At 44.1% G+C, this 18725-nt stretch overlaps 1 protein-coding gene across 2 annotated transcripts in view; it reads left to right on the top strand.

The window, feature by feature from the left end:
* Window positions 1-18725, top strand: part of IQCK (IQ motif containing K) — a 145129-nt gene that overhangs the window by 34729 nt on the left and 91675 nt on the right. For both annotated transcript variants that reach the window (XM_012464676.3, XM_064362552.1), the window contains exons 5-6: window positions 14981-15033; window positions 15168-15245. In XM_012464676.3, the coding sequence (XP_012320099.2) occupies window positions 14981-15033; window positions 15168-15245 (131 nt within the window). The remainder of the gene's footprint in view (window positions 1-14980; window positions 15034-15167; window positions 15246-18725) is intronic.

Here is an 18725-nt window from a genome sequence, read left to right on the forward strand (position 1 = left end):
GCACACAGAAAACACTCAATACACATAAACTGTTGTTAATAGCATTTCACTTGGAAAACAGCCAATCTGTAAAGGAGTGCTATTCCCCATGGCCTCTTCTGGTTGACCAGTTGTTACATAAGTGAATGGAGGTTGAAATCCTCTTACTGCATTCTGGACATTACAGATAGATGGCCAAGGATGGACTCTCCTTGTCATTCTGAAAATCCTCGTACCTTTTTAAAGTGATAGGTATTAGTAAAAATCAAAACATAACTCTTAGAAATAATGGTGAGCCAAGAAGAGGAAATCAAAAACCCCATGTTCTCACTCATAGGCGGGTGTTGAACAATGAGAACACATGGACACAGGGAGGGGAGCATCACACACTGGGGTCTGTTGGGGGGCGCCAAGGGAGAGACAGCGGGGGAGGGGTGGGGAGGCCAGGGAGGTATAACATGGGAAGAAATGCCAGATGTGGATGATGGGGGGATGGAGGCAGCAAACCACATTGCCACGTGTGTACCTATGCAACAATCCTGCATGATCTGCACATGTACCCCAGAACCTAAAGTACAATTAAAAAAAATAAAAAGAAATAATGGTGAGCTTAGAATGTAATATACAGACACTTCCCAGAGTTAAAGAATTGCTAGAATCACAGCCTGTAATGGAAAATAATAAAACAAAACAAAACAAACAGAAAAATCAACCCTGCAATTATCCCAGCCTTCTCTTGAGAATTTATGTGTAAAGAAGGAAGCCATTTTTTTAAAAAAATAGAAATAAGGTTTTTTTGAATGAATGTATCTTAAAGTAAATCATTGACTTTCTTGCTTGTTTAGAGAACTGCATTTCTCCTGCACCTCTTTAGGAACAGGAAAAGCCAGGTCATATACTAGTCCCAGATCCAAAAGATGTTTCAACTGTTAACCCCTTAGAATCAATCATAAAGGGTTATCCAGGAAATAGAGATGAGAGATGAAACACAGCTTTCTTAAAATTGCACTTCAAAGTCAGAAATCAAGTACTATGGCTTTTTCCATGATTCCACAGGAAAGATCATCTCTGAGTTATTTATAACGTTCTGAAGCTGAGACCTTCAAACTATAGCCCACAGCATCAGCTACCTGTTTTTGTAAATGAAATTTCATAGCCGGGTGTGGTGGTGCTTTCCCCCAGCTACTCGGGAGGTTGAGACAGAAGAATTGCTTGAACCTGGAAGGCAAAGGTTGCAGTGAGTCAAGATGGCACCACTGCACTCCAATCTGGGTGACAGAACAAGACTATGTCTCAAAAAAAAAAAAAAAAAGAAATTTCATTGGAACACAGCTACGCCCGTTCCTGTACCTATCATCTGTAACAGCTTTTGCACTACAATGGCAGAGTTGAATATTTGTGACACAAGCCTATGTTTACTATCTGACCCTTTTAAGAAAAAGTTGGCTGGGAATGGTGGCTCACATGTGTAACCCCAGCACTTTAGGAGGCTGAGGCAGTAGCATCGCCTGAGCCCAGGAATTCAAGACCAGCTTGGGCAACATGGTGAAACCCTGTCTCTACAAAAATTAAATTTACACAATTAGCTGGGCATTGTGGTGTGAGCCTGTAGTCCCAGCTACTCAGAAGGCTGAGGTGGGAGAATCCATTGAGTCTGGGAGGTCGAGGCTGTAGTGAGCTATGATTGCACCACTACACTCCAGCCTGGGGAACAGAGTGAGATCCTGTCTCAAAAAGGAAAAAGAAAGAAAGAAAGAAAAAGTTTGCCTGGTAATGCTTTGAAGTCCTGAAACTATCCACATATATATATATATATTTGAGATGGGGTCTTGCTCTGTCACCCAGGCTGGAGTATAGTGGTGCGATCTCAGCTCACTGCAACCTCCGCCTTCCAGGTTCAAGCGATTCTCCTGCCACAGCCTCCTGAGTAGCTGGGACTACAGGTGCCTGGCTAATTTTTTATATTTTTAGTAGAGATGGGATTTCACTGTGTTAGCCAGGACGGTCTCAATCTCCTGACCTTGTGATCTGCCCGCCTTGGCCTCCCAAAGTGCCGAGATTATAGGCTTGAGCCACCGCGCCTGGCCGAACTATCTATATTTTTGTAGTCATCGCCGTTATGTGGTAGGCAGTATAGTATAAAGGAAGCTGAACGATTAAGTAGTTATTGTTGTGTGGGAGGCACTACAGTGTAAGGGAAGCTTAATGATTTAGCATAGAATTTGGAGCCATTTTCACCTGAGTATAGTGCCTCATTCTACCCCTTTCTAGATGTATGACTCCAGACCTTGCTACTGTGACCTTGTAATTTTAATCTTTCTAAGCCTCAGTCTCTTCCTCTGAAAAATGTAAATAATAATAGTAATTGCCTCAGATAAGGGAGTTTATGATAATTTTTTTTTTTCGAGATGGAGTCTCACTCTGTTACCCAGGCTGGAGTGCAGTGGTGTGATCCTAGCTCACTGCAACCTCCACTTCCCGGGTTCAAGCGATTCTGGTGTCTCAGCCTCCCAAGTTGGGACTACAAGCGTACACGACCATGCCTGACTAATGTTTGTATTTTTAGTAGAGACAGGGTTTCACCATGTTGGCCAGGCTGGTCTTGAACTCCTGACTTCAGGTGATCTGTTTTCCCTGGCCTCCCAAAGTGCTGGGATTACAGGCATGAACCACTGCACCTGGCCTGTTCATAAGAATTTTTTTTTTGTTAGACAGAGTCTTGCTGTGTTGCTCAGGCTAGAGTGCAGTGGCATGATCTCGGCTCACTGCAACCTTTGCCTCTTGGGTTCAAACAATTCTCCTGTCTCAGCCTCCCAAGTAGCTGGGACTACAGGTGCATGCCACCATGCCCAGCTAGTTTTTGTATTTTTTGGTAGAGATGGGGTTTCACCATATTGGTCAGGCTGGTCTTGAACTCCTGACTTTAGGTGATCCAACTGCCTTGGCCTCCCAAAATGCTGGGATTACAGGCTTGAGCCACTTCACCCTGCAGAGAATTTAATAAGATAATGCATTTAAAGCATTCAGCTAAATGCCTGGCACAGATACAATGAAAAATAGCAATTGAATAAGAACAAAATAAAATTGGAAAAAGTAGAAGACTGAAAATGACGACAATCTATGAGGAAGAGGTAGATGGGGACCGGCCATCTGCGGGAGTTGATCGGTAGAGGTGGTGTCAGAAGCGTGGAGGGCTGTGGCAGGTACAGTGATGAGGGTGGGGCTACTGGAGTTAGGTGGGCTTGAATCTCTCCTCCAACTCTGCTAGCTCTGGTCCCCTAGGACGTTTCCTGAAATGCTGTGAGCCTCAGTTTTCTTGTTAAGTGGGGAGGTGATTAATTCATAGTACCCACGGTGTCAAGCACAGTAATGGGAGCCATTGTTATTAAGAATTGTGCTTGGCCAAGCACAGTGGTTCACACCCATTATCCCAGCACTTTGGGAGGCCAACGTAGGCAGATCACTTGAGACCAGGAGTTGGAGACCAATCTGGGCAATACAGCGAGACCCCATCTCTACAAAAAGGAGAAATTAGCCAGGGATAGTGCCATGTGCCTATAGTCCCAGCTGCTCGGGAGGCTGAGATGAGAGGGTTGCTTAAGCCAAGAGCTTGAGGCTGCAGTGAGCTACGATCACACCACTGCACTCTAGCTTGGATGACAGAGTGAGACCCTGTCTCTAAAAAAGATAAATAAATAAAAATAAATTTTAAAATTGTGCTTGAAGGAGGGAGGCAATTTGAACAAGTACAAAGCCAGAAGGAAGAGAGATGGGGTTCAGGTAGGCGGCGACAGAAAGAATAAATTCAGTTTTAGGCAAGAGTAGTGAGATGGATCAGAACATGCATATCATCAAGCCTCTGCCAGAAGTGTCATCAGCCTTTGCCAGAAGCTTCCTTTTACACAGGGCGTGGCATGCCTTCTCCAAGCAGAAAGCAGGCCTTGAAGGGAGTGCTCCAGATCCCTTGGTTTCTCAGAGGCATGGCTTTGAAGCTAGGTGTGCAAATAATTTTGATCCTGAGATCAAAATATGTGGGAGCAGAGTTTGTACAAAGACTTGCCTTCTCCTTATTGAATCTGCACTGACATTGACCTTTCTGATCTTCCGCTTATAGTTACAGCTGCCTTCCTGAGTGCCCCTGGGCTGGCCAGAGTCTACAAGAGTTGGAAGGGGAAAAGGTTGTAAGGCAGGAAACCAACTGTGCAATTGTTAAAATAGAACTTCAACAGTGTTTTTAGACTAAAGTCTGGTTAAAAGGCACACATGCCATTCCTGTTCTACCATGACCTGCGTTGTATTCCACTGGAACAAATTAAGTCTGAGACATGTATATAGCATTATAAAGATTAAACCTTACAATTAGGTTGATGTTCTTAAGCAATTCGGTGACATTCAGCCATGCCTTTGGAGTAGCTTAATTGGAACACGAGCCATCAGAATTTAATTAGAATTTAATTGAACTGCTATATTAAACAGAGCTGGCTCAGTGGCTACATTGCAAACTTCACTTGGAAATTCTTTCTGATGCATCTCTAAAAATATTTTGAGCTCTCAGAGTAAAGTTAATCATTTTTACTGTAAGCAGTTTTTGATAAAAGGCTTATATCGTTAGCAGTAAAAAGTAGTGGAAACTCAAATGAGTTTGTTTCAGCTGGGGAGTATTAAGTATGCAGAGCTAAGATTCTCTTATTTGCTGGAGTTAACTCTTTGCGGGCAGATCCTGAATATGGCAGAAAACTCCATTCAAACCACCCTAAGTGGAAAGGGATTTTCTTTCTTTTTATTTTATTTTATTTTATTTTATTTTTTTTTTTTTTTTTTTTTTTTGAGACGGAGTTTCGCTCTTGTTTCCCAGGCTGGAGCGCAATGGCGCGATCTCGGCTCACCGCAATCTCCGCCTCCTGGATTCAGGCAATTCTCCTGCCTCAGCCTCCTGAGTAGCTGGGATTACAGGCACGCGCCACCGTGCCCAGCTAATTTTTTGTATTAGTAGAGACGGGGTTTCACCATGTTGACCAGGATGGTCTCGATCTCTTGACCTCGTGATCCACCCGCCTCGGCCTCCCAAAGTGCTGGGATTACAGGCTTGAGCCACCGCGCCCGGCTTCTTTTTATTTTAACCCAACCTGTGAGTTCATCTTTCTTTCTTTATATATTACTTATTTTTTTTTTAGACAGGTCTCACTTTATCTCCCAAGCTGAAGTGCAGTAGCACGATCATAGCTCACTGCAGCCTCAATCTATCCCAGCTCAAACGATCCTCCCACCTCAGCCTCCTGAGTAGCTGGGACTACAGGCATGCATGCCACCATGCCTGGCTAGTTTTTCGTATTTTTTGTAGAGATGGGGCTTCACCATGTTGGCCAGGCTGGTCTTTAACTCCTCGGCTCAAATGATCCGCTAGCCTCAGCCTTCCAAAGTATTGGGATTATAGGTGTGAGCCACCTGGCCTGGCCCTTTTTAAAAGTGTAGACGAAAGGCCCACAGGGAGATCTTCCAGCATAGCTTGATCTGGTGGCCCAGCTGATGTCTTCATGTCTTGTTCTCTCTCTTCCTCTCTTGACTGCTTCCTCTAGGTTGGCTCCACCATCAGATGGGCCATGGCACCAGCCTATGTCTTATAAGGCTCAAATGTAGCAGAAAGAGGGAGGGAGAAAGTCTCTCTCAGAATTTCTCTCTAATTGAGCCAACTCAGGTCAATTGCCTGAGTATTGGGCTAGGCATAGTGGTTCACGCCTGTAATCCCAGGCACTTTGAGAGGCCAGGGCAGAAGGATCACTTGAACATAGGAGTTCCAGACCAGCCTGGGCAACATAGCAAACCCTCTGTATCTACAAAATAAACAAACAAACAAATTTTTGAAAATTAGCTGAGCATGGAGAGGCATGTACCTATAGTCCTAGCTACTCAGGAAGCTAAGGCAGGGGGATCCCTTGAGCCTAAGAATTCAAGGCTGCAGTGAACTATGGCTATGCCATTGTACTCCAGCCTAGGTGACAGAGCAAGGCCCCGTCTCTGAAAATAAAATGAATAAATAAATAAAAGTACCTTCTTTGGAATAAGTCCTTGGAACTAGGGGAATTGTGATTTAGTGGCCTGTTAGGCAACGAAAGAGGCCCCACCCAAAGCCCATAGTTTTTGTTGGGGAGAGAGAGATTCCTGAAAGGAACTCAGGGTGCTGTTACCAAAATAAGATGGAAGGGGTACTTAGCAGGTTAGGGTGCATTATGTTGCAGCTAGCAGGAAACTGGCTTAAATAATACAGAGGATTTATTGGCTCAGGAAATCAGAAGGCCCCAAGGTAGAGAGGGAAGGCCTCAGAGTTGGCTTGATTCAGGAACTCTGTGATATAACTGAGGATGACTTGATTCTCTCCTGCCTCTAGGCTTGGCCTCTAGCAGACTCGGCTTTATCCTGGGGCTGGCTTCCCTTGGATTGGCAAAACAGGTGTGACCACCACCTCGGCTTTGTATCCACCTACTACATAACAGAAGGGGGACAACAAACTCTTTCAGGAAAGCAAAGGACATTAACTTCCCAGAAGCGCCACCACATCTCCCCCGACATCTCATCGTTCTGGAATGGGTCACATGCCCATTCCTGATTCAGTGCCCCGCTTTGGCCAGGATAAATGTGGACCAGGTTGGCTCAGGTCTAGGTGGGGGGAGGTGGGATCATCTCACCTGCCTTATCAGGGTTGACATCTGGAGCTGCGATGGAGTTAACCATCAGCACCTACTGTCAGTTACTATACAGGTCAGGAGCTTCAGGGTGGTCGCTTCGGGGCATTTAATTAATAACTATGCAGGTCAGGAGCTTCAGAGTGGTGGCTTCGGGGCATTTAATTAATAACCATACTGGGGCCACGCCTTACTCATTTTCTTTATCTCGTGTTTAGCACAGGGCGTCCACACGGTAGGTAAATATTTGTTGAACAGAGTCAGACTGGAACAATGTACTTTGCTTAATTTGGAAAGAAATCAGTTTTGTGCATGAGTATAACGATGGCTGAAAATAAATTTTATGTCAGCTTTAAATACGGATTAAATGTGGAGTCCGGGTAGAGGCCATAAAACCGCCTCTTTTCCTATCCTATTCCATGCAATGTAAAATTTTCCCTTTTGGCTTTTGGTTGCTCATCAAATTCCATTACAGTGAAGACTATTGTAGACCAAAGCTGGTGTCAGGAAACTATTTCTAACTCCTGACAGGTTCTTTGATGATCTCATGACACTAACATTTGCTACTATGAATAATTCTGTAAAATGAACCTTTTTTTTCCCTTTTACATTCTTTGCCCATCTCATAGTCAGTCATTGTAGTTATTTTCCTTTTTATAATTAAATACCTAAGTATCCTGTAAGAAGTACAAGGGCTTTGGTCAGTGAGGGAAGAAACTCTATTTCCTGGTCTTGACCAATAAGGAAAATTAGTAATACCAACAGCTTTTGTTCGAAAACAATTTCTAAGGAGTGGAAAAAATAGATTCTGTCAGGAAAGTTGTGGTAGAATTATTTTAGCATGATTCCTTTTCAGCCAAAACACTTTTTGAAATGACCCTGTGGCCTGGGCTGGAGGTCTTGGTCAATGTTATTAGTGCATTTTTTGAACTTCTTGGGAGAAGTATTATTTTTCTCTAATGAAATGCCTTCTCTGTGGAAAAAAAAATGTGAATACCTGTTGGCAGTTTGCTATAAATATTTTGGCATCTGGTTAGAAGCCAAGTATTTGCTTATTTCTAGGATCAGCATTATGGATTAGTTTCATCATGTCTGGGAATTCTTGGGTATCTGGAAATGTATTGTGGAGACTATGTGGGGAAGGAGACTGTGATGTTCTGTGTGTATGCCACATCCACAGTCCTTAGCTGCTGCTCTTTGTCCCTACTTTCTCCATGTCCCCATCACCCTGACTACAAGTGATTCAACCAGGAATATGGAGCAGGCCCTTGGGCAGCCACTCTTAGAAGGCAAGTGACCGTGAAATGGTCTGCCCAGCAGGGATGGTCTCTCTTGGGAGTCCTTTCAGAGTCTCCATCCGGGGAGCTGGGATGTCACACTGCAGAGAGAACAGGCAGACCATAGCATAGGGAGAGCGGGACACCTAGAGACAACCTTAAAGGCAGAGAAAGGAGGACAGAGAATTAGTTAGGAGACAACAACAGATAAAGCAGCAGCAAGCAATGAAAGCAGCCGTGGCCAAGGAGCCGAGCTCCACAGAACCGGAACCAGAACCAGAACCGTTGTTGGATGACTGTAGCCTCGCCTGGGCCCTGAACGGTCATGAGCAATAGTACAGTTCTTCCTGAGACCCAGCTCTGCTACCAGCCGGAGAGACTCTCATTTTCCCCATCATTCCGAACAGTGAGAAACAAATGTTTGTTGTTTATAAGTCACCCAGTTTATGATATTTTTGTTACTGCCACCTGAATGGACTGAGACATGAAGTAAATTGAGCATATTTCTATTGCTTGCAAGCCCAGAGTTTCAACCAACACAGTACCAGAGCCAGCCACACTTCAGTCCCCTGAACTCAAAGCGTGTGCTTTTGACTTTTCTGGGTGGAATTATATGAGTCACCTGACACAGATTCAATTGCTTTCCAATGCTAGCTGTTTCTCTTCCAGCCTTCGGTCCTCCAGTGTCTCCTCTACGTGCATCCAGTATAAAAATTGGTACAAAATACTGTCTGGATTGGACCTCTCTTAATTTCTTCATTTTTGGCTGAGCGCTGTGGCTCACCTCTATAATCCCAGCACTTTGGGAGGCAGAGGTGGGTCGATCACTTGAAGGCCAGCAGTTGGAGACCAGCCTGGGCAACATGGCAAAAACCCATGTCTACTAAAAACATAAGCAGGAGCCAGGCCATGGTGGTGCATGCCTGTGATCTTAGTTACTCAGGAGGCTGAGGCATGAGAATTGCTTCAACCCAGGAGGTAGAGGTTACAGTGAGCGGAGACTGTGCCACTACACTCCAGCCTGGGCAACAGAGTGAGACTCTGTCTTAAAAAAAAAAAATCTGCATTTTCTCTTTTAGCGGTCTGGGTCTTTTATGATGATAAATTCTTCCCATTTCCCTTCTCCCCCAATTTTATTGTTTAAAAAAATTTAAGCGGATAGATGAACTGAGAGAATTTTGGAATGAATTCCCACATACCCACTGCCTTGATTCTATAATTTCTATTTTGCTTCATTTGTTTTATCACATATCTATCCACAAACCCATCAATCCATCCCTCTATTCATTCATCTTGGTTTTTGGGATGCATTTCAGAGTAAGTTGCAGACTTACGAGGACATGATGATGCCTTAACCCTTAACACCTAGTCTTTTTCCTTTTAACTATAGATTAAAATAATGTTTAAAAAACCTTGTTGGAGGCTGCTTTAACTGTTCCCTCTGCTCTCCCAAACTTGAGCATTTTCACCCTTTAACGATCAAGGACTCAGTGTATTTGCCTACATTACATAAACCCTGGGTGCCCTCACTGTCTAAATCTCACTCTTTAATTTCCCTCTCTCCTACTTCCTCTCTTATTTCATCACTACCACGACTTTTCATTTGCTTTTCCTTCTCTCTTTCAGCTCCTCAGCAGATAATTTTTAAACTAAACAACAGCTGAACAATATCCCCACTGTTCCGCTTGTCTGAGTATGCACAGCACGTCCACGCTTGCCCAGAACAGCAGGAAAACACAATCTCTTCCATTTTATTTCTTTGCATCAAAAGTGATTAAATCTGTGTGCATGACCTTCATACATCAGACCATTTGGCTATTTTTAAAGTCTATTTATTAAAGTCAAGCTGCATTCTCTTTGCAGAAGAAATCTTTACCACTAAACGACATGATAAATGCCAAGGGAACAATGCATCCTTTGTAGGGCAAGAGAGAGACACTGCCATCCCACAATTGCCAGATTGTTTAAATTATTATACGGCAATTCATGCTAGTTACATATTTTCGTTGTTGTACAAGTATTTTCTTATTTTGGTTAAAGATGACTTTTTGAAGGGATTCCTATTCTTACAAGGCAGACTGGAAGACCCCATTACATGGTCTAGTACATTCCATTTTGTTACGCCAGCCAGCAGTGTTTCCATTTTTTCATAAAGGGGTTTCAGTAGTGAGGTAAAAGATTGCAGATAATCTCCAGTAACTCAGGCCCCACGATATTTTGTTTACTAAAAACTCCAGTAAAGCTTTCAGTAAAAAGTGGAGTGCTTTTCGTTTTGGTGAAACATCAATTCACAGCAACCATTTCAACCTTATCTTGAATTATAAAGCTGAGTTGGCCATTTCAAAGTAGAGAGGAAAAAAGGAAAAAAAAGATGAAAACATTTTCATAGTAAAATATTGTGGGAAGAAAGTAAAGAGAAATTGTCCAGAATTACATTAGCACTCCCTACTTTTAAATAGCAGAATCTGTGTACATGAGTTTTTTTCTAGCTTTGATGCTTGAGAGTTGAATGGTGAATTCATTCATTCATTTATCCAACAGGAACTGCTCACCTGCTCTGTGCAGTGCAGTCTATTTTTTTTTAGTTTTATTTTTTTGAAATGAAATCTCACTCCGTCACCTAGGCTGGAGTGCAGTGGTGCGATCTCGGCTCATTGCAACCTCCGCCTCCCATGTTCAAGCGATTCTCCTGTCTCAGCTTCTGGAGTAGCGTAGCTGAGATTACAGGTACGTGCCACCATACCTAGCTTTTTTTGTGTTTTTAGTAGAGACAGGGTTTCACCATGTTGGCCAGGCTGATCTCAAACTCCTGACCTCAAGTGATCCACCTGCCCCGGCCTCCCAAGGTGCTGGGATCACAGGCGTGAGCCACCATACCCGGCCTCAGTGCCATCGATTAAGGACTGGATATAAAGAAAAAAAGACATGTGGCCTGTCCTCACAGAGCTTATGATTCGGCAGGGAAGATAGACATGGCAGACCCATGTGACAGTCTAAGGTGCTATGACAGAGAAGCACCAGAAAACTGGAGTAGAGCCCACCCTACACTGAAGAGGGTGAGACTGGGCAAAGTGGTCCATGTCTGTAATCCTAGCACTTTGGAAGGCCGAGACAGGAGTATTGCTTGAGCCCAGGAGATTGAGACCAGCCTGGACCTCGTCTCTACAAAAAGTTTTAAAAATATATTAGCCAGCTGTGGTGGCACATGTCTGTAGTCCCAGCTATTCAAGGGGCTAAGGCAGAAGGATCGCTTGAGCCCAGGAGTTTGAGGCTGCAGAGAGATCATGCTACTATACTCCAGCCTAGGTGACGGAGAGGCTCTGTCTCTAAAATTAAAAAAATGATAGTTTTTTAAAAAGACAATGAGAATGCTCAGAAAGGCTTCCTGGAGGCATCATGAAGGATACATGATGGTTAACTGATTGGAGAAGACAGAAATAGTGCTTAAAAGTCTCTCTGTTGCAAATAATAGCCTAATGCAAACTGGCTTACGTGCAAAAGAGAATATACTGGTTCTTGTACCTGAAAGGTCTGGGGAATTTTGGCTTCAGTCATAGCTGGACCCAGGATCTAGTAGAGAATCATCAGGGGTCTGCCCAACAGCATCTTCCTTCTTCCTTGCTAATAGAGCCCCAAATTTGTTCACCTTAGTGGAGCTGCTTTGTCTTTCGGGAGGGACAAGGCTTAATAAGCATTACATTTGCAACAATCCTGTTTCCAACACAGTCAAATTCTGAGGTCCTGGGAGTTATACTTCAACATATGAATTTTGGGGTGATACAATTTAACCCTTAACACTCTGCTTTTCCTTCCTCCATCGCTCTGATCTCCTGCTGGTGTCTCCTGTTGGCTGGACCCATGTGGAGGATAAGTTACAGGAAAGAGGCCTAATCCAGACCCCAAGCAAGTTGTTGGATCTTGCACAAGAAAGAATTCAGGGCGAGTCTGTGAAGTGAAAGCGAGTTTCTTAAGAAAGTAAAGAATAAAAGAATGGCTACTTCATAGAGCAGCCCCGAGGGCTGCTGGTTGCCCATTTTTATGGTTATTCCTTGAGTATATGCTAAACAAGGGGTGGATTATTTATGCTGCTCCTTTTTAGACTATACAGGGTAACTTCCTGACATTGCCATGGCATTTGTAAACTGTCATGGTGCCAGTGGGATTATAGTAGTGAGGACGCTCAGAGGTCACTCATTGCCCTCTTGTTTTTGGCCAGCTTCTTTACTGCAACCTGTTTTATCTACAAGGTCTTTATGACCCGTATCTTGTGCTGACTTCCTATCTCATCCTGTGACTTAGAATGCCTTAACCGTCTGGGAATGCAGCCCAGTAGGTCTCAGCCTCATTTTATCCAGTCCCTATTCAAGATGGAGTTGCTCTAGTTCACACGCCTCTGACATTTCCAATAAGGTCACATTCTGAAGGGCTTATACTTCACCATATGAATTTTGGGATGATACAGTTCAGCCCCTAACTCTCTGTCTTTCCCTCCCCCATCTCTCTGATCTCATTCTAGTACCTCCCATAGGATGGACCCATCTGGAGGGTACAGGAGCCTGATTGATGTGAACTATGAAAAGCAGCTTCCTGAGGCACAGAGCAGGGGAGGAAGGGTGGATCTGGAGGGGCAAAGAGGATTTCCAGGACACTTTGTAGCATCTTTCTTATTGGGAAGGATCTCTCCACACCTCTAGCCTGACTTAGTTCTTAGCTCCTGCTATTTTAAAAGGAGACAGAGATTTTATCACCCGATTTCCATAACAATTCTCTAAAAGAAGTTAGTTGACTGGTATTCTTTGGGTTACAAGAAGAAACTTTAAATGGAAATCGAAGACAGGCTATCTGGCGCTCTGCCCCATTGGCAGGCTCAGCATGTCTTCTCCCCATTACTCTAGGATGTCTTTTTCCTTGTAGCTTACTAAGTATCTATCCCTTAGGAGATGGATCCAGTTGCCTGTATTGAAAACTCAAGAACAGTGGTAATAAAACCAATGAAGTTTCTTCCTCCTTACACATTTAGATGTCTAGAGTAGCAGGCCCAAGCTGGTGCAATTAGATGTCTAGAGTAGCAGGCCCAAGCTGGTGCAATGGCTAAGGAAGTCAGCAAAGACACAGGCTCTTTCTATCCCCTGCTTCACCATCCTCAGCACAAGGCTTTGGCCCTCATGGCTAAAAGGGGCTGCTGGATTTCCAGCCCCACATCTGTGTTTCATTCAGCCTGGAATACGTGAAAGGAAATTTCAAGGAAGAAGGGGCAGCAGAAATCAGGAAAGCATAATTTTCTCAGAGGTCCCTGTTTCCATCTCATCAGGCAGAACTGTGTGATATAGCTGTCCCTTACTACATGGAGCCTGGGAGATGTAGATTTTTGGCTGAGCTGATTGCCATTTGGAAGGAATCAGGTTTCTATTAATAAGGTTGAAGTGGAGAGTGATCTTGGGTGGAGAGCTAGCAGGGTCAGCCTCACTGCTGGTGGCACCTGTGTATGGGCGTCTCATTGGAAGGTGGCACTCAGACCAGAAGGACTGCTGTTTGCAGGATTTGAGTAGATTTGGGGTAAAGCAATATATATACAATTACTCATAAAAGAGAAGCACAGTCTAAATTTAAATAACAAAATCCTTCGATTCCAAAAGTATGTAATAAGCCCTGATGTGAGCACTGGCTTTTATTAGTACCTGACCTCAGAAAATGTGCTAAAGGACTAAAGAAATGTCTTTAGAATTCTTTGCCCAAGTTACTGTTTGTTGATGTTCTTATAAATCTCATAAAGGATTCATGCATATTTCATCTAACACAAGCAATCAATTAACCTCCTTTCCTTTGTCCTACTCAGACATGTGGGCAAAGTGAGAATATACAGTTGACTCCTAAACAATACGATGCCAAAGCCTGTGCAGTCAAAACTCCACTTACAACTTTGGCCTCGCACAGTGGCTCACGCCTGTAATCCCAGCACTTTGGGAGGCCGAGGCAGGGCAGATTGCTTGAGCTTAGGAGTTCAAGACCAACCTGGGGAACATGATGAAACCCCATCTCTACAAAAAAAAAACCAAAAAATTTGCCAGGTGTGTGGTGGTGTGTGCCTGTAGTCCCAGGTACTGCGGAGGCTGAGGTGGGAGGATCACTTGAGCCTGGGAGGCTTCTGCAGTGAGACTAGATCACGCCACTGCACTCCACCCTGGACAATAGAATGAGGCTCTGTCACAAAAAGAAAGCAAGAAAATCCACAAAGAACTTTTGACTTTCCCAAAACTTAACTGCTAATAGCCTACTGTTGACTGGATGCCTTACCAGAAACACAAATTTTGTATATGTATTATATACTGTATTCTTATAAGCAAGTTAGTGAAAGAAAATTTATTAAGAAAACCATAAAAAAGAGAAAATACATTTACTAGTCATTAAGTGGAAGTGGATCATCATAAAGGTCTTCTTCCTCATCTTCAGGCTTAGTAGGCCAAGAAGGAGGAGGAAGAGGAAGGATTGGTTTTGCTGTCTCAGGGGTGGCAGAGGTGGAAGATGTAGACGGGGCAGGAGAGGCAGGCACACTTGGTATCAAGTTTTAATGAAAAAAGTCATGTATGAGGAAGGAGACCCTTAATCGCCCTTAAGCATCTAAGACCACCTCCCCCTTGACTTCTACATTGCATTTCAACAGGGGAAGTAAAGGCTGGCAGACCAGGCGCCACCTTTAATCGCCCTCCTATAGATTGCAGGGAAGGTATGGAGGAGTCTTCCCAAAAGGCACTGTTTGTGCCTAAACAAGATCAAACCCCCCACCTAAGTCACATACCCCACGCCTGCCTCATGGATCAAGACCCTTTCACATGTAATTTCCAGAGTTTTAAGCCTTTAAAAAGGCAGGGATTTTCTTCGTTAGGGGAGCTCGGCTGTTAGGCAACTATGCTGCTGCTGCTCCCAGCCGAATAAATCACCTCTTCCTTCCCAGTTCCGTGTTTGCAGCCTACAAGTAGACCGGTGTAGTTCAAACCCATGTGGTTTAAGGCTCAACTGCAACTTAATGATCTCTTCTCTCTTTAGAGGAAAAGAACCAAATTCATTGCCTGTGATTTCCTGACCGAGTGGTTATACAAGTAAGTTGTTCATGTCTGACTATTGAGTGATCCTAAGAATTCAATCATGTTAATTTGCAAGCAGAGTAGCAACAACTGACTTGAATTCTTGCTTTTTGTTTTCTTGTCAAACACACACATGGCATCATGACCAGCCAAAATCCAAAGAGGGCAGGGGAGCCATTCACAGAATTCTTCTCCATTCCATTTGTGAAGGAGTGGCTAGAGCAACAGTAAGTATGGCACAAGGCTTTGAATAATTTATTCCTAGTTTTTAAGATTGTGTTAATGATAGTTTTCTTCACTCCAAGAGAACTAACTGATGTGATCCATCCAGGACTCTGGGCCATGATATTTGTGACTCTTGTCTCTATTTATTCTTAGCCTAGGCTAACCTTATCCTAATCATGCCAGTAACTTCATCCAAGAAGCACTCCAGAAATAAAACAGAAAACTTAAAAAACAATCTTATTCTAAGTAATTTATCCCTCCATTCCCTTCATTTTTTTTCTCTCTCTCTGAAGGTCACTATGTCTCAGGAAATATGACTAAGCTTTTCTAAACACTTAGAAAATACTAAGAAAGCTTAAATAACAGGTTGTCTGCATCAATTCTCCATCTATAATATTAGAACATGACAGATAAAATTAAAACTCTTTGACCATTCTAATGTGGGTTTCCTCCCCACATTGAGGTAATCAGTTCAGTCTACAGTGCAGCTTTCCAGATCTCTTAGTTATTTCACTATATAAAATTAGTTTATATCTGGCCAGGCGCAATGGCTTATGCCTATAATCCCAGCATTTTGGGTGGGCAAGGTGGGTGGATCACTTGAGGTCAGAAGTTTTTTTTTTTTTTTTTTTTTTTTTTGAGACGGAGTTTCGCGACCGTTACCCAGGCTGGAGTGCAATGGCGCGATCTCGGCTCACTGCAACCTCCACCTCCTGGGTTCAGGCAATTCTCCTGCCTCAGCCTCCTGAGTAGCTGGGATTACAGGCACGCACCACCATGCCCAGCTAATTTTTTGTATTTTTAGTAGAGACGGGGTTTCACCATGTTGACCAGGATGGTCTCGATCTCTTGACCTCGTGATCCACACGCCTCGGCCTCCCAAAGTGCTGGGATTACAGGCGTGAGCCACCGCGCCTGGCCCGAGGTCAGAAGTTTGAGACCAGCCTGGCCAACATGACGAAACCCTGTCTCTATTAAAAATATCAAAAATTAGCTAGGTGTGGTAGCACGTGGCTGTAATCCCAGCTACTTGAGAGGGTGAGGCAGGAGAGTCGCTTGAACCTGAGAGGTGGAGATTGTAGTGAGCCGAGATTTTGCCACTGCACTCCAGCCTGGGGGACAGAGCGAGACTCTGTCTCAAAAAAAAATAATTTAGACTCTCAGCTCTCACTTGTCACATATTTTGCTTAAATCTGCCCTCTTTGAGAATGGTAAGATGAATAGACCCCTGGCTAACTTTTGCAATTTTGAGAATTAAAAAAACTCCATATACTACCAGTTTTTTTTTTAAATCTGAGACTGCACATTGAAAGGACAGCAACGTCAGAAAACCTTGTTTCTTATTTAGCTTTCGAACCTGTGGCTGATTTTATCTGCTATGAAATGTACAGCCCCAAATTTATTGATTTGCATGTATTTTCTTTTAGTATCATTCTCCAAGTTGCTGCTTTGCCTTGAAAATAAAACATTTTTCCATGTGTAATAACCTATGAAAAATAATCTTAAAAATAAGAAAACTTCTCTAATAAGAATCCTCTAGGATTCATTTATTACACAAATATCTTAATTTTAAATGGCTGCTGACATTCACAGGCAGCTCATATAAATATACTGTAAGGCAGTAGCGGTCATTTCAGCTGCACTCCACAGGAAGAGAAACACAAGAGCTGTTACTTTAACTGGCATTTGTATCCTCTACATCCACGACCTTTCAACGAGATGCCTAGATGCATGATAAAAATTAAAGTGATATTCATCTATTTGATTTAATGACTATCTCTTGAACACCTACTCAGTTCAACTGCACAGAGCTTGGCGCTGTGTAAAAAAAAGAGATGAATAAAGTACTGCCCTGGCCCTTGGGGTGAGGACGAAGTGTTTACAACTTGCTGTAGTTTCTGTAGCAAGTGTTGTAATACAAATGTTAACAAAGCATTAAAGGGAAGTGGGGAAGCATGAGACCGTCCACGTGCCCTTCCTGGTAGGCCTGGAGCCAGCCCAGCTGGGGCAGCGGCCAAGCTGGTTGGTGCCCAGATTTGGCCCAAGGCAAGAACTGAAACCCTACATTCTTCTTGTTTCAAGCAGGAATAGTCAGAGAAGCAAGTATGAACCAAAGTTCTTAAGGAGAACAAGAGCGGGAGCCGGGAAATAATATCCAGTCCAGGTTGTCTCAGCTTCAGCACTGACATTTAGGACTGGATAATTCTTTGCTGTAAGGAGCTGACCTGTGCACTGTAGGATGTTTTGCAGCATCTCTGGCCTCCACCTACTAGATGCCAGTAGCACCCTCCTACAGTTGTGACGATCAGGAATATCTCCAGACACTGAAGTATGTCTCCAAGGAGAGTGAGGCAAATTGCCTCTGGTTGAGAACCTCTGATTTAGTTCAGTAGTTTCAAAACTTTAACTTTACTCAACACTCTGGGAGGCTGAGGTAGCCAGATCACTTGAGGTCAGGAGTTCAAGACCAGCCTGGCCAAAGCAGTAAAACCCCATCTCCACTAAAAATACAAAAATTAGCCAGGTGCGGTGGCATGTGCCTGTAATCCCAGCTACTCTGGACGCTGAGGCAGGAGAATCACTTGAACCCGGGAGGCGGGGTTGCAGCGGGCCGAGATGGTGAAACAGGGAAAGTTCCCTTGCCCCTCTTGCACGGGGCAGTGCAACAAGGGCAGTGCCTGGCTTCTTCAGTGGACGGTGCTCAAACCTCTAGGGGAGCATAGAGACAGGCAGGCTGTGAGGCTCTGACCCCACTGCAGTGTCTAGAGATGAATGTTTACAGCTGAAGCACCAGTCGGGGTATATTATAGGGGGCTCTCTTAGTCTGCCATCTATAGGTGGCTTGTGTTAACCAGCTCAATTAGACCCTCTACCTTGTCGCAAGGACAGAGATTTCCGTATCCCGGGTTCTGGGTTCTTGCTTTCATGTACCAGAAGAATCAGATCACACATGGGCTTCAAGAATGAGTACAAAGTTTTATTGAGTGGAAGTAGCTCTCACAGCCCATGAAAGAGCCAGAAAGGAGATGGTTTTCCCCATGGAGTTGGGCCGTTCGGGGGCCTCTCTCAGCTCTACTCCAAGTAACTGCCCTGGCCTAACTCCGCCTTGTCCTGGCAGGTGCTGGTGCCCATCGGCGTGCTCTTCTGCCGACGTGCTCCTCTCAACATCCTCTCAATGAGCTGCTGCTTGCATCTTTTTCCGCTGATGTGCTCCTCTCAATGTCTGGCTGCCTATTTGTCTGCCCACTAGGGTCTCAGGTTTTTATAGGCCCAGGATGGGGGCGTGGCAAGCCACGGGGGTCTTGGGAAATGCAACATTTGGGCAGGAAATACCTGTTCTCACCTAGGTCTGTAGATACTGTCTCATCTACACAGCACTTCCCTTCCCCCTTCCGTATCATTTAAAGGGACCACGCTCTTCCCTTCCCAGCATTCTTGTGTCAGTGGTGCCACTGCACTCCAGCCTGGGTGACAGAGTGAGA

The sequence above is a fragment of the Aotus nancymaae genome, unplaced genomic scaffold (genome assembly GCF_030222135.1).
Source record: "Aotus nancymaae isolate 86718 unplaced genomic scaffold, 86718_ANA_hifiasm-v0.15.2.pri h1tg000049l, whole genome shotgun sequence".
NCBI lineage: Eukaryota > Metazoa > Chordata > Mammalia > Primates > Aotidae > Aotus > Aotus nancymaae.